This window comes from Anabrus simplex, chromosome 1 (assembly GCF_040414725.1).
Source record: "Anabrus simplex isolate iqAnaSimp1 chromosome 1, ASM4041472v1, whole genome shotgun sequence".
Classification (NCBI taxonomy): Eukaryota; Metazoa; Arthropoda; class Insecta; order Orthoptera; family Tettigoniidae; genus Anabrus; species Anabrus simplex.
The window spans coordinates 79,558,727-79,572,477 of NC_090265.1; the positions used below are offsets into that span (position 1 = coordinate 79,558,727).

Sequence of the window (13,751 nt, forward strand, 5' to 3'; positions counted from 1 at the left end):
AAAGTTCATACCATATTGTGATTCAGACAACTTTCATATATACACTGACTGACAGAGCAAATGCAACACCAAGGAGGAGTGGTTCGAAAGGGATGAAAGTTGGGGAAAAAACAGAGACGGCACGGACGGATAATTGATGTTTATTTCAAACCGATATGCAGGTTACACAATGCGCACGGCATCGACTCAGTAGGATGTAGGACCACCGCGAGCGGCGATGCACGCAGAAACACGTCGAGGTACAGAGTCAATAAGAGTGCGGATGGTGTCCTGAGGGATGGTTCTCCATTCTCTGTCAACCATTTGCCACAGTTGGTCGTCCGTACGAGGCTGGGGCAGAGTTTGCAAACGGCGTCCAATGAGATCCCACACGTGTTCGATTGGTGAGAGATCCGGAGAGTACGCTGGCCACGGAAGCATCTGTACACCTCGTAGAGCCTGTTGGGAGATGCGAGCAGTGTGTGGGCGGGCATTATCCTGCTGAAACAGAGCATTGGGCATCCCCTGAAGGTACGGGAGTGCCACCGGCCTCAGCACATGCTGCACGTAGCGGTGGGCATTTAACGTGCCTTGAATACGCACTAGAGGTGACGTGGAATCATACGCAATAGCGCCCCAAACCATGATGCCGCTTTGTCTAGCGGTAGGGCGCTCCACAGTTACTGCCGGATTTGACCTTTCTCCACGCCGACGCCACACTCGTCTGCGGTGACTATCACTGACAGAACAGAAGCGTGACTCATCGGAGAACACGACGTTCCGCCATTCCCTCATCCAAGTCGCTCTAGCCCGGCACCATGCCAGGCGTGCACGTCTATGCTGTGGAGTCAATGGTAGTCTTCTGAGCGGACGCCGGGAGTGCAGGCCTCCTTCAACCAATCGACGGGAAATTGTTCTGGTCGATATTGGAGCAGCCAGGGTGTCTTGCACATGCTGAAGAATGGCGGTTGACGTGGCGTGCGGGGCTGCCACCGCTTGGCGGCGGATGCGCCGATCCTCGCGTGCTGACGTCACTCGGGCTGCGCCTGGACCCCTCGCACGTGCCACATGTCCCTGCGCCAACCATCTTCGCCACAGGCGCTGCACCGTGGACACATCCCTATGGGTATCGGCTGCGATTTGACGAAGCGACCAACCTGCCCTTCTGAGCCCGATCACCATACCCCTCGTAAAGTCGTCTGTCTGCTGGAAATGCCTCCGTTGACGGCGGCCTGGCATTCTTAGCTATACACGTGTCCTGTGGCACACGACAACACGTTCTACAATGACTTTCGGCTGAGAAATCACGGTACGAAGTGGGCCATTCGCCAACGCCGTGTCCCATTTATCGTTCGCTACGTGCGCAGCACAGCGGCGCATTTGACATCATGAGCATACCTCAGTGACGTCAGTCTACCCTGCAATTGGCATAAAGTTCTGACCACTCCTTCTTGGTGTTGCATTTGCTCTGTCAGTCAGTGTACATAAAACAAGTAGCCTGTGCTAGAATGCTCCTATCTTCTACTCATGTATTGCACCCTTGGAAAAAGACTGCCACAAGTCAAAAACAATCATTTTGCAGGAGAAGCTCTCAAAGGCTTTAATCAATGGAAAAAAGAGTAGGCCTAATTCATATTTCAGGATAATGATACGTGTATACGATGGTCCTCTGGCATTCAGCATTACAATGGCACAATGCGTTATAAACATATTGTAATAGAAATTCATAAATTTTAAATCATATATTGAACATTCGCATTACGGCAGTTTTCTATTAAGTGGTCGCGAGAATACCACCACTTATTTAACAACTTAACTGAATTTGTATTGTAACAAACTTTTCCACAGTTGTATACCATACTCTTGTAGACAGATTAAAGCTTACAATAATACCTTTTACTGGATTAGTCACAGCTGCAATGCTAATATTATTTTAATAATATTGATTCTACTTAGTTTATTTGCAAATAATGACCCGACTAACAGATGTAGTAGGCTTTACAATAAAGGCACTTCTGAACTCTTCCTCCGTGGCTAAGTCCAAATTTATTAGGATCAGCACATAATGTAGATCTGGCCCAATTTTTTAGCCGAATGCCCTTGCTGAAACTAACCCTATGTGTAATCGCTATTGTTAGTGTCTGTGATTATTGAAAGTGTGAGGTAATGTATGTAATGTATTAGGACGAACACAAACACTTAATCTCGGAACTAGAGTAATTAACCATATTCAGTTAAAATTCCCGAACCGGCCGGTATTCGAACCTGGAGTCTTTTGAACCAAAGATCAGTACGCTGAACATTCGGCCAAGCAGCTGGGCAATGAACAGACCTTCGAATGTTGAATATCATTATCAGTGATGGTTACGACACAAAAGACCCAAAAGAAAACTACCATTACTGACATTTGGCAGTCTTCTAGTTTTTAAGGTGCAACATAGGCCATGGTAATGATAAAAGTACAATTTTACTTATCTCACCTCTTCAGGATATAACCAAACATAAACACATGTGTGTTATGGCGGTGTTTGGTTTTTATTTGACTCCAATTTATATATTCTTCTTCTTCTTTATCCGTTTACCCTCCAGGGTCGGTTTTTCCCTCGGACTTAGCAAGGGATCCCACATCTACCGCATCAACGGCAGTGTCCTGGAGCTTCAGGCTCTGGGTCGGGGGATACAATTGGGGAGGATGACAGTACCTCGCCCGGGCGGCCTCACCTGCTATGCTGAACAGGGGCCTTGCGGGGGGATAGGGAGGTTGGAAGGGACAGATAAGGAAGAGGAAAGGAAGCGGCCATGGCCTTAAGTTACGTACCATCCCGACATTTGCCTGGAGGAGAAGTGCGAAACCACGGTAAATCACTTCCAGGATGGCGGAGATAGGAATCGAACCCATCTATACTCAGTTGACCTCCCGAGGCTGAGTGGACCCCGTACCAACCCTCGTACCACTTTTAAATTTCGTGGTAGAGCCGGGAATCGAACCCGGGCCTCCGGGGGTGGCAGCTAATCACATTAACCACTACACCACAGAGGCGGACTGATGCTTATTGTAATAACGTATTTAGGTAATTGGGTACGAATTTGATGCGCTTGCAGACTTCGTAAAAGTTTTTATTTTGGAAGATATGTCTCCTATATTACTTGCTTCCACAGTTCGCTTTGATTTTCAAAAGAATATATTCCTCAAGATTACTAAGTTTTACTCCCGTTGATATGTTTTTGCAAGTACCAAAAATAATGCCGTAATAAGTACCACCTTATTTATCATAGCAACAAACAACCTTTCTGTTCAATTACTGCCCCCAGGATGATGAAAGTAATACACAGTTAAAAAAAATTAGGGGAATATGTTTTGCAACGTCTGGTATGTGAGCTACTCACGGTATGTCAAATCGAAGTTATACTCCATCTGTAGGCGTAGCCATGCATTAAACTGTCAGGTGACCCCTCAAAACGAAGTGAATAGCGGTGCGTCCGTGTATCGTTGTGAGGTACACAGACTACTGCGGTCATTTGAGCACGTTGTACGTAAACCAGCACATCCCTTGAGACATCTTAACAAGGTTCAAGTAGCAAGGATCGTCACTTTGATCCAGAAAGATGGGACTTTTCATCGTGTTGCTCTAGATCTCAATATCCCTCTGTCAGTTATTCAACGCTTGCGGAATCACTACAATGAGACAGACCAGTTCACAAGGAGGGTTGGACAAGGTCGTGTACTCATGACAACCCCACAGGATGACCGATATCTGACCATCTGTGCGTTGCGACGTCGTTCAGCAACTGCCAGAGAACTGCAACAAGCCCTCAGAAGGGTCACTGGAGTCACGTTGTCTGACCAGACAGTAAGGAACAGGTTAAGAGAAGTGTCCTTACGACCCAGACGTCCTGTTCGAGTGCCCCGTTTAACGCAGCAACATCGCTCAGCAAGCCTTCTGTTTGCCCGTACCAACGTCAACTGGCAACTTCGCCACTAGAGACCTGTGTTGTTCACATACGAGTCCAGATTTCCCCTCACACAGCGTGATGGACGTCAACGTTTATGGAGACGCCGTGGTGGGTTGTACATGCCAAATGTTGTCCAGGAAGGCGGCCGATTCGAACTAGGTTCTGTGATGGTGTGGGGTGGCACCAGTATTGATGGCCGTACGGATCTTGTCGTCGTCCGTGGCAATCTTACCGCTGCGGGGTACATCGAGCAGATACTGCAACAGCATGTGTTGGTGCCTGCATACGGTGTTGGCCCTAAATTTGTGCTCATGCACGACAATGCCACGGCTCACGTAGCGCGCTTAGCCAGAGCTGTCTTGCGAGAACTGGGCATCAAGAGATGGAATGGCCAGCAGTGAGTCTCGACCGAGAGTGTGTCGGAAGTGTTTGTGGGCGTCCTGTTCCACCACAGAGTCTCCAAGACCTCGAACAGGCTCTCATTGAAGAATGGGACCTGATACCGCAACGTGACCTCCGTCGACTTATACGGAGCGTGCCACGTAGGTGCCAAGCTGTGATAAATGCTCGTGGAGGACATACACCATACTGAAGCTCTCCAACTGTGATAAAAGTCCACCCTGGAGGACTGTTATCACTTTGTTTTCGCCCCTATTTGGACATTTCCGTTTGTGTTCGGAAAATGAACGCCAATCCATCGATGTTCTTTCGTATACTTCAACGGTAAAGAATGAAGCTTTAGTTGGTAATATACCTGGGTGTGAGGTATTGTTTTTGGAGCGTGGAATACGTTCCAAAATATGTTCCACTATTTTTTGGACTGTGTAGTTCGTTAAAGCAACTGGTTATCCTTCTTAAATAACCCCACTGTACCTGAATATGTAGATTTACGAATTTAGGTGGTTTGTTCGATCTACTGGAGAAATTTTCATTCTCTTCAGTATGAATTATTTATGTTTACGAAAGGATAAGGTAACGCATTGGAACAAACATTGCTCTCCCTTTAAGTCCCACCATCCTTACCATAACAAATTTGCAGTCTACGTTTTGCCAATAAAGCAAGAACGGTTAATTTACAAGAACAAAGCTTCAATATTTTTTGGAAACCTTCCCTTTTCCACACATAACAATAGTTTACAAGAAGCTAAGAGTTTTGTTGATTTACCCAGTTCTCTTCCCACAGATGATAATGGTATTCAAGTCCAGAGGATACCTCAACATCAGGCAATGGTGATGCAGGGCAGGTTTGCTGCACCTCATGCCATTAGCGCCAACAGTGACCAAATATCAAGCGGTCAAGGGCAGCAGTCGCTACCCAATTGGTCTGAATTCCTACCTCCACCTCCAGAACATCCACCTCCCTCAGCGTCGGGGGACAGTGGTCTTAACAACAGACTAATGGTTCAGGTATGTGTTATTAACCAAACGTATTTTAGCAACTAATTAATGTGAATAGCTTCTGGAGCATTAACTTTTGTTTCATGGAAAGCATGTAAATGTTACAATAAGATTTTTATAAGATAATAGTTTCATGTATGCAACAACTTCTCAACTGTCCTTTGCCTCGATAGATACTGGAGTGCTTGGTAAAGGACTTTTTATTAAAAAGTCAGATTTGCCTTGATGATTTACCAAGTCACTTATGTTGGGATGGAATATATCACACTCAAGTGAAACATGTCAAGAAATTTCTGCGTCATATATAGAAGAATAAAACTGAGAAATGAATAAAATAATCATATTCACTAATGTACATGCAGCACATAAATGATTTGTAACTTTAAGAGTTAATTGAGATTATCTTCGTCTGACACGGGTCTCTTGAATTTATACACTCATAAACACCCGCCGGCTATGTCAATATTCGATATGGAATTATTGAATGCAGGTGAAGAGGGCTTAAACTATGCTAGGCAACCAATCTTAGCGAATAAGTAATTGGAATAAAAGACTACATCTGAGAGAATCTCAACTGACTAACTTACAATTAATTTTTGTTCATTTTAAATTTTATTCTACTACATGTGAGGCGGTCATTTACCTGACATATTTGGTTTGACTGTGATATACTCCATCCCAACATAAGTGACTTGGTAAATTTGCTGAGGCAAATATGCAGTGCTGTACACTGACATGCTAAAAGTCATGGGCAGTATTTAAGGTTAATAGTCGCTGACGCCACGGTACTGTGACGTCTTGGGAGTACCCACAACTGTATCCGTCGTAATCTGCCATGTCGTGAGTGAGTGTAAACATCATCTCTGCTGGCAGTGGGAAGGTGTCGTTAATTATCGTCATTCGAAAGGGGCATGGTAGTGGGAGGGCCAGATGTATTGAACGTTCCATTGCCGAAATTGTAAGAATGTTTAACATTCCCCGATCGTCGGTGTTACGTGTGTGTCTGGAATACCTTATTGGAGGCTTTACCATCCAAAGAGAACATCACAGTGGCCGACGACGTATGCTTCATGATCGCAATTAGCGGCGTCTGGCTGGAATTATCCGTGGTAAAAGACAATTCACACTGGCTGAAATCACATCTAAATTAAATTCAGGAAATACTAGGCGCATACCCATCAGGTCAGTGCAGTGTTCTTCAATGTCAGTGTGACATGGGAGCAGAATACTTCACGGTGCCATTGCTAACACCCCTACACCAGCCACAGCGTCTTACATGGGAACGTGACATTTTTAGATCGTGGAGGCCTAGAGACATGTAGTTTGGTCCAATGAAGGACTGTTCCAGTTGTTTCCGGTTAGTGGTAACGTTCGGATATGGCGCAGGCCCCGCGACGCCAAGGACTCCAGTTGTCAACAAGAAGCCGTACAGGCTGGCGGTATCTACATAATGGCGTAGAGTGAGTTTTTTCATAGCACGGACTGAATCTGTGGGTCCACCTGTACAGGTCGTTAACCACTGTCTGCTACTTTGAACTGCTTGGTAACCACCCTTCATGGCCATCACGTACCCCGATGATACGTGTTGCCCAGAATTGGTTTAAGGAAGGTTCTTCATACTTTCAGCGACTTGTGTAGCCACCTCGCTCTCCTGATATGAACCCTGTCAAGTATTTTTGGCGCGTGGTGGTGAGGTGCATTCATACACAAGATCGGATACCTACTAATAGCAGGAACCTGATGGTAGCTCTCCCTACGGTCTGGGACGGATTTCCCGACATACATTTCTTCCACCTGGGGAGTCGATACCGCGAAGAGTTTCTGCACTTTCCCGAGATACACAAGCGCCTACATTATACCCCTATTCCATAATTTTTGGCATACCTGTGTATATGCAGTAAATAATCCATACGAAGTTCGTCCTGTCTGTTACGCGTACATGAAGGAGCAATATACGTCTTTAAGTGAGTAGGCCTACATCTTCTTTAACAATCAATAAGAATATAGTCGTTGTTTGATGCTGAAACTATAAAGCATAGCAAAATAGCTGTGTTATTTACACTGCATAAATCTAAATGACTTATTATGTTCAATATGGACAACGTTTTCACAGAACGCTAAAGTCGTTTCTAATACGTTATAGCTAAACACACCGGTTCTGCAGGCATATCCTGAATCACGGATAATATGCTTTGGATATTCAGTTTTTAAAATAACGTCTACGTAATCTGAATTTGACGTAAAGTTATTGGTCACATGGCACTTGATCATAAGATTAACAAATTTGTATAAGTCCAAAGTTATATTTTCAGAATAAGGCCACATAAAAAGCAGCTAAATTAAACATAGCAATTGCATAATTATAGTTAACTTGGAACTGTTTAAAAGTTGAATTGTAGTGGCTTTTTGGATTTGGATTGTTTTAGATTCGTATTTAAATTCAGTTTCTTGTTCCAATATATATGTCATTTTAGCGCAAAAATATTTCGTTCTATTTAAGTATTTCATAAATAATGTTTATTACCAGATGATGTTACTTTCATCACTGTTTTGTTACAGATGCCAAATTCAAACAATAGTGGCTCAAATAGAGGAGTTTCTCCTGTCTTCCATCCTCATCAACAAGGAATGAATCCGAATAGTCCATTTCTTGGGAAACGTAGTAATTGTTCGAGAGAGGGCACCCCGTTAAGCCACTCTCTTCACCCAACAGATGGAAACAGTGGTAAGTACAACCCATGAATTATTTACGTCCAGTTAATCTCGTAGTATTTGAGAATGAAATAATCTTGGCTTGTTTACGGAGACAATTGAAAGGTGTTGATTTATTAAAAAATAATATGCAATATTTTATAGTAATACTTTCCACAAACGATCTTATGAAGAAACGTTCTGAAAACCGACGTCCATCAGTCAGTGATCTGCAACCACTGATCTGTCGGGTCGTATAATAAGATTATGTTGACCCTTCAGTTGTGTGGACTTCAGATGGAACAGCCACGCGTTCAGGTTTTATCAAACAGCAGTTTGTGAAAAACATTGTTCGTTAAAAAATTTTAAGTCCTCAAGTCGAACGGTATTTAGACGAGGCACGGATTGTATTTAAAAATCCTCGTGATTTATCTGAAGAATATTGTTCGGTTTTCCGGAACACTGTGTTGTTAAAGCACTGTATGTTACGTAGTAGTTTTTTTCCGAGTAGGTTATCAATTTCTTTTACTGACAATCATCGGAGACTGTGTGCCCTTGAGTGAATCTATTAATTCATCTATTCAACATGTCAAGTTGACGGAGATTTGTATATATGAGTATGTGCAAATGTTTACAAATTTTTATATTCTCTTTTATCAATCTCAGAAGGGAACTGACGAGAATATGCGCCCTGTATAGCTAAATGTTTCGTTGTATGACTCTTGAAATGCATCATCAAACAGTGTTGTTGTTGCTGGAATTGGTGAACATTGCGGATATTCGATATAAAGGAAACTATGCTCTCGTGTGTACTATGACTATGCGTTTGAACGGGAAAATATAAAAACTTGTGTAGATGTTGTGCAGAAGCTTTCCTCCTCTGAATATTGCTTCTAATATAATTTAATAATGTTTACACTGGGCGAGTTGGCCTAGCGGATAGGAGCCCACAGGTGTGAGCTTGCATCAGGCAGATAGTGGGTTCGAGCCCAACTGTCGGCAGCCCTGAAGGTGGTTTTCACCGAGCTCGATAGCTGCAGTCGCTTAAGTGCGGCCAGAATCCAGCATTCGGGAGATAGGAGGTTCGAACCCCACTGTCGGCAGCCCTGAAAATGGTTTTCCGTGGTTTCCCATTTTCACACCAGGCAAATGCTGGGGCTGTTTACGGCCACGGCCGCGGCCACGACCACGGCCGCTTCCATCCCACACCTAGCCCTTTCCTGTCCCATTGTCGCCGTAAGACTTATCTGTGTCTGTGTGACGTAAAACAACTAGCAAGAAAGAAGGTGGTTTCCGTGGTTTCCCACTTTACCAGCAAATCCTGGGGCTGTACCTAATTAAGGTCGTGGCCGCCTCCTGCCCACTCCTAGGCCTTTCCTTTCCCATCGTCGCCATATGACCTACCTGTCTCGCTGCGACGTAAAACAAATTGTAAAAATAGAATCTTCACTGTCTTTAAAGAGATACGACCACAAGTTCCTCTGTACTGGTCATCCAGTGTATGCTGCAGTTATCTTGTCAGAACAAAATTCGAAGTATCTCATGCCTAGTGACAGATGATTTAATAGTATATCGACGGCTTACTTCTAAAACCTCGTATCTCGCAATGCTCTTTCTACCCATTATTTTCCTTATGACTGGTCACGCCTCCTAGCCACATATGAATATGCAGCCCATCAGAACAACTTTCGTTGCGTTCATTTTCCTATGCTAACGTGTAAAGGAAATTGAACCTTAAATGCATTATACTGTAGGAGTGCGTAAATACGTGATGCAAACAACATCCCTACTATACGGTATGGTAAGGTCCATTTTCCTTTATACATCAGCATAGGAAATTGAGCAAAATGAAGATTGTTCTGATGGACTGCATATCCATATCGATGGCATTCTTTTAAAACCTCGTATATCCAAATGTTCTTCCTACCCATTATATTCCTTAAGACTGGTCACGCCTCCCGGTCATGTATTTGTATGCAGTCCATCAGAATAATTTTCGCTGTGTTCATTTTCCTTTGCTAATGTCTAAAGGAAAATGGACCTTACTGTACCGTATTGTAGGGATGTTGATTGCATGGCAAATTTACACACTCCTACAGTATAATGTATTTAAGGTTCATTTTCCTTTACAAAACGGCAGAGGAAAATGATCATAACGAAAATTATTCTTTTGGACTGCATTTAAATATGAGACTGGGAGGCGTGACCAGTCTTAAGGAATATAATGGATAGGAAGAGTATTCGGACTTACGAGGTTTTTAAAGATAGCCATCGATATGTGGCCGGGAGGCGTGGCCAGCCTTAAGGGAAATAATGCGTAGGAAGAGCATCGGGACATACGAGGTTTTAGAATTAAGCCGTCGATATATGAAGAAGTTTTCTTGGTCTATATAATTTGATGTATATTCTTGAGACGTGTAGCAGACGTCAAATTTCGGTTTTTTCAGCTTCAGGTGTTGCTTGCTGATGGATTACACGATAAATGTTATCACACAAGCTACACTGCAGGCAGTAATTTGTCGATACCCTTGCCAGTACTAGTTAAGACCTGGTTTCTGCCTCCCATACTACCTATTTGCCTGAACACTGTGTAAATTTTAAATGTCACATTATTTCTATAATTGTACGGTTTTTAGAAATGTTTTCACTTTATTTTTAGTTGAGTAATTATATTTTATAATAATAATTTGCTACTTTATATCCTTAAATATAGAGGAGTTGAATAGGTAGAATGCAGTCTGTATTGTAGTAGACCTCCATGTTTACAGTCTAATACATTCATGTGTGAAGTTATTCTGCCCTTAAGTGGATAAGAACGTGCATTTTGTCATACGAAACATTGATATACTAACAATTTGTTGGTTGTTTTGATCCACCTTTTCAATACAAATTACAGTTTGTGTTGCTAAGTTGTAATGTTACAACACTAATTTATCGGGACATGTTTCGCTTTTATTCACAAGCATCATCAGCCTATACAATTGCCTAGAGGTTTGTCATATTTGGATTGTTGTTACAAATTTCATTACATTGAATGTAAATCTAATTTCAGTGATAACAATATTTAAAACATAAGAATAATATACACATTAAAAATTATGACAATGTGATTTGCAATGTTAAAATGGAGTAACTCTTAATCCTAAAACACATTGACGTCCAAAACACAGTTTTTAAAATTTGAAAATTTGGCTAAAAGTTGTTTGCAATGTTAAAATAAAATTGATTCAACTATAATTTGGCATTAAAATTTGAGTCATAAATATAAATATAGGATGTCAATATATAGGAGCCATAGTTTCTGAAGTGCGTTGGTTTCTAGAATACAGTAACATTTCAGTATTGAGAATTTTAGTTAAGAATTGTGCTCTCTAAATAATGTTATTTAAAAAGACCGTAATTTTGCATCATGCGTGATTAGAGTCATGATGATAATCTAGAATTGAAGTCTTGGGTTCGTTGGAAAATGGCTTCTAGATTTGATGAGGCATTACGTATTTACGCACTCCTATTGTATAATGCATGTTAGGTTCATTTTCGGTTAATCGTCGGCATAGGAAAATGAACACAATAAAATTTGTTCTCATGGACTGCATAACCATATGTGGCTGGGAGGCGTGACCAGTCTTAAGGAGAATAATCGATAGGAAGAGCTTTGTGGATTACAACCTTTTACCAGTGAAGCGTGAACCCATGACCTTGGACCAAAGGGTTCTTTTTTTTTTTTTTGCTAGGGGCTTTACGTCGCACCGACACAGATAGGTCTTATGGCGACGATGGGATTGGAAAGGCCTAGGAGTTGGAAGGAAGCAGCCGTGGCCTTAATAAAGGTACAGCCCCAGCATTTGCCTGGTGTGAAAATGGGAAACCACGGAAAACCATATTCAGGGCTGCCGATAGTGGGATTCGAACCTACTATCTCCCGGATGCAAGCTCACAGCCGCACGCCTCTACGCGCACGGCCAACTCGCCCGGTACCAAAGGGTTCAAGCGACGATATTATTCGCAGAGGAATACGAAAAGGAAATGTAATAAATGCGAAAACTAAGACGATACCATGTAGCAAGTAGTGAGAATAGTGACAAGGAATTTTCCTAGACTCTACAACTTAATTAAAGTGTACGAAATAACTCACGAAAGTGAAGTTTGGTTTTATTATAGACACACCAGGAAGGATGATGCATGCATATTAGTTCTATTATTAATTCTTTAACATTTGATGATGGGAATATCCTTAGTATTTTGTATAAAGTAACAGGCAAATAACCGCATTTATCCATACAAGCTAATGGTCATCCGTGATTGGGAAAGTATATTCCCTTCTTTCACATTTCATAATTTTTCATCGTTTTTAATGTTCAAATGTCTTTTCTGTATATTCTAGGAAGCAACATGGGAAATACACCTCCACTTCCACCTGTTAGAGGAGACAGTAGTGGAGGACTCTATAATAATATGGGCATGTGTAATAACAGCGGAACAAGATTTGGTGCACTGCCTCCTCAACAACATCCACCCCCGGTAAGTTGTATACTCGTACTGTGTATACTTATATAAAACAGACATGTCCTTTCCTTAAGGTTTTACATTGTGAAAGAGGCAAACTACAAAGAATATTTGAGCTTCGACAAGACTTGGGCGACTGCTCTTAGCGTAGATCAAGGGTGATTGATTGATTGATTGATTGATTGATTGATTGATTGATTGATTGATTGATTGATTGATTCTGGAGTCGCTTAAGTGCGGCCAGTATCCAGTATTCGGGAGATAGTCGGCAGCCCTGAAGATGGTTTTCCGCGGTTTCCCATTTTCACACCAGGCAAATGCTGGGGCTGTACCTTAATTAAGACCACGGCCGCTTCCCACTCCTAGCCCTCTCCTGTCCTATCGTCGCAATAAGACCTATCTGTGTCGGTGCGACGTAAAGCAACTGGCATTCCATTCCATGATTGATTGATTGTTTAATTTATTGCACACCTCTAGTTCTATTTAAAACTGTAAAACTACACATTTTAAAGACGTATATCGGCGTTCTAAAAAGATAAAGTGGACCGACGAAGGCTGTGGCGGTTCTAAACTGCCGAAAGGTTTGAATTCAGTTGGTATCTTTATGAAGTGGTATTCTCATTCGGCGCCGGATTGTTCACTATGCGCTAATACATACCAAGGAATTTATGTCACCATTTTTCTCCAAGTCCGACGAATACTTGTATGTGAGTTAGTAAAGAGAAATGGGCAATGTTAACAGACTATTTACAGAAAAGGGGAATGTTAATGAAAAACAAAATCAAGGGGAAAAATACGGGGAATTAATTATTCTAAATGGAAGTAAAGGGAGAATCAAATCATAGAGGACAGAGAAGAAGGGAACGTTTTGAAGAAGTTGAAATAGACGAGAAAATGAAGAAACCTGTATGTTGTGGCGGTTTACCCGCCAATGTGATTCCAAGGTTGAAGGAGCAAGTTCGTCTGCCCCGGCCGCGAGTGACGTCATATTGTTATTGGTCCCGCAAGCAGCCAGTCGGGAACGAGTCAACAGCACGAAGCAAGCCTGTCTCCGCCATCGCTCTGAACTCTCACTGGAGACCTCCTGACGGAACGAGAAAGAGCTGGAAGGTGAAGCCAGATCATTCTAAATCGAGGACTGTACTTCTCCTTTCGGGAAGTATCTCGAGGACCCGGCCCCCTATTTAAGGTGGACCGGACGAGGTTAGTTGAGTCAGTCATTG

General features: G+C 42.5%; 1 protein-coding gene across 1 annotated transcript in view; it reads left to right on the forward strand.

Annotated features, from left to right (window-relative positions):
• LOC136856842 (roundabout homolog 2) overlaps positions 1 to 13,751 on the forward strand; it is a 535,367-nt gene that overhangs the window by 504,410 nt on the left and 17,206 nt on the right. Inside the window, exons 17-19 of the mRNA XM_068229560.1 lie at positions 5,117 to 5,340; positions 7,891 to 8,056; positions 12,407 to 12,543. Coding sequence (XP_068085661.1) covers positions 5,117 to 5,340; positions 7,891 to 8,056; positions 12,407 to 12,543 — 527 coding nt within the window. The remainder of the gene's footprint in view (positions 1 to 5,116; positions 5,341 to 7,890; positions 8,057 to 12,406; positions 12,544 to 13,751) is intronic.